The sequence below is a fragment of the Malurus melanocephalus genome, unplaced genomic scaffold (assembly GCF_030028575.1).
Source record: "Malurus melanocephalus ecotype Western Australia unplaced genomic scaffold, MMel_1.1 scaffold_1265, whole genome shotgun sequence".
NCBI lineage: Eukaryota > Metazoa > Chordata > Aves > Passeriformes > Maluridae > Malurus > Malurus melanocephalus.
This window is the reverse complement of record NW_026624497.1, coordinates 11,343-13,935: the sequence shown is the minus strand read 5'-3', so window position 1 is coordinate 13,935 and position 2,593 is coordinate 11,343. Positions and strand designations below refer to the sequence as shown.

Below are 2,593 nucleotides of genomic sequence, written 5' to 3'. Positions count from 1 at the left end.
GTCACAATTGGGGGGAAATGGAAATTGGGTGGAAATTGAAATTGAAATTGGGTGGGAAATGGAAATTTGGGRTTAAACTGGGAATTTATTGGGTGTTGAACTGGRAATGGCRTTTTATTTYTGTTTATTTTGRGTTATTTTTATATTAATTTATTTTAATTAATTTTAATTTATTTTGATTTATTATTTTTTTCCAGATCAGCCGCCTGAGCGGCGCCGCCGTCTCCACCCGGGGGAGGTTCATGACCGCAGAGGARAAAGCCAAAGTGGCCCCTGGGTTTGTATTTATTTTTAAAAATTATTTTAATTATTATTATTTTTGTAATTTTAAAAATTAAAGTTTTCATTGGCGTAACTTTTATTATTTTTTTTTTCCCAGAGATCGCCCTTTGTACCTTCACGTTCAGGGTCAGACCCGGGAGCTCGTGGACAGTGAGTGCCAAAAATTCCCTTTTTTCTCTCCTTTTTTGGGGATTTTTTTTGATTTTGGGGGATTTTTTGGGGGATTTTTTGAAATGGTTTTTGGGATGGTTTTTAGGATTTTTTTGGGATTGTTTTGGGATTTTCTTGAATGCTTTTTGGGGATGGTTTTGGGGATTTTTTTTGGATTTTTTGAAATGGTTTTTGGGATGGTTTTGGGATGATTTGGGGATTTTTTTGAATGGTTTTTGGGATGGTTTTGGGATTTTTTTGGGATTTTTGGGGACTTTTTTTGCGTGATTTTTGGGGATGGTTTTGGGATGGTTTTGAAATGGTTTTTTGGGATTTTTTTGGGACTCTTTTGGGATGATTTTGGGTTGGTTTTTGAGATGGTTCATGGGATGTTTTGAAATGGTTTTTGGGATGGTTTTGGGGTTTTTTTTTTGCATTTTTTGAAATGGTTTTTGGGATTTTTTGGCACTTTTTTGGGATGGTTTTTGCGATGTTTTTTGGGATTTTTTTAGCACTTCTTTAGGATAGTTATAGGATAATTTTTAACCCTAAAATTTTAATTTTTTTTATTGTTCAGGAGCAGTGAACAGAATCAAGGAAATCATCACCAACGGGGTGGTGAAAGCGGCCACGGGCTCCAGCCCCACCTTCAACGGGGCCACGGTCACCGTGTACCATCAACCTGCAAACGTGGGGACTGCACCCCAAAACACTGGGCAGAAAGGACAGTTCCAGTCAGGGGTAGGTGGGAATTCAAATTGGAATTATCATGAATTAGGGGTTTTCCAGCTGCACTATGTCCAGGATAAACTCTTCGTGGGTCTGGAGCACGCGGTGCCCTCATTCCGTGTGAAATAATGACATTTTGCTGACTTTTAACCCGAAATAACGGGATTTTTTTTGATTTTCCGATGCAATAATGGGATTTTTTCTGATTTTCAGATAAAATAATGGGGTTTTTTTTCCATTTCCACCCACAATAACCCATTTTTTCCCATTTCCAGCTGCACTACGTCCAGGATAAGCTGTTTGTGGGTTTGGAGCACGCCGTCTCCGCGTTCCACATGAAATAACGGGATTTTTGTCCGTTATAAGATAAAATAATGGGATTTTTTTTGATTTTCAGATGCAATAATTGTGTTTTTTCCCATTTTTAGCTCCACTATGTGCAGGATAAGCTGTTTGTGGGTTTAGAACACGCGGTGCCCTCGTTCCACATGAAATAACGGGATTTTGCTGATTTTTAACCCAAAATAATGGGATTTTTCTCCATTTTGAGATGGAATAACGCGATTTTTTCCCATTTTACCCCAAAACAATCCAATTTTTTCCCATTTTCAGCTCCACTATGTCCAGGATAAGCTGTTTGTGGGTTTGGAGCACGCGGTACCCGCGTTCTGTGTGCAATAATGGGGATTTTTGTCCATTTTAAGATAAAATAACAGGATTTTTTATGATTTTCAGATACACTAATTTAATTTTTTCCCATTTCCAGCTGCACTACGTGCAGGATAAACTCTTTGTGGGTTTGGAACACGCCGTCCCCGCATTCCACATGAAATAACAGGATTTTTGTCCATTATAAGATAAAATAACGGGATTTTTTCCCATTTTGAGATACAATAACCCAATTTTTTCCCATTTCCAGCTCCACTACGTGCAGGATAAACTCTTTGTGGGTCTGGAGCACGCGGTCCCCGTGTTCCACATGAAACAACAGGATTTTTGTCCATTTCCAGCTGCAATAATAGGATTTTGCTGGGTTTTAATCCAAAATAACTGGATTTTTTCCCATTTCCAGCTCCAATAATTGTATTTTTTCCCATTTCCAGCTCCACTACATGCAGGATAAACTCTTTGTGGGTCTGGAACACGCCGTGCCCGCGTTCCATGTGCAATAATGGGATTTTGCTGATTTTTAACCCAAAATAATGGGATTTTTCTCCATTTTGAGATGGAATAATGGGATTTTTTCCCATTTTACCCCAAAACAATCCAATTTTTTCCCATTTTCAGCTCCACTATGTCCAGGATAAGCTGTTTGTGGGTCTGGAGCACGCAGTCCCCGTGTTCCACATGAAATAATGGGATTTTTGTCCATTTCCAGTTGCAATAATAGGATTTTGCTGGGTTTTAACCCAAAATAACGGGATTTTTTCCC

At 38.7% G+C, this 2,593-nt stretch overlaps 1 protein-coding gene across 1 annotated transcript in view; it reads left to right on the top strand.

Moving 5' to 3' along the window:
- Window positions 1-2,593, top strand: part of KHDC4 (KH domain containing 4, pre-mRNA splicing factor) — a 17,181-nt gene that overhangs the window by 3,252 nt on the left and 11,336 nt on the right. Inside the window, exons 4-6 of the mRNA XM_057387585.1 lie at window positions 198-277; window positions 380-432; window positions 1,010-1,173. Of these exons, the coding sequence (XP_057243568.1) occupies window positions 198-277; window positions 380-432; window positions 1,010-1,173 (297 nt within the window). The remainder of the gene's footprint in view (window positions 1-197; window positions 278-379; window positions 433-1,009; window positions 1,174-2,593) is intronic.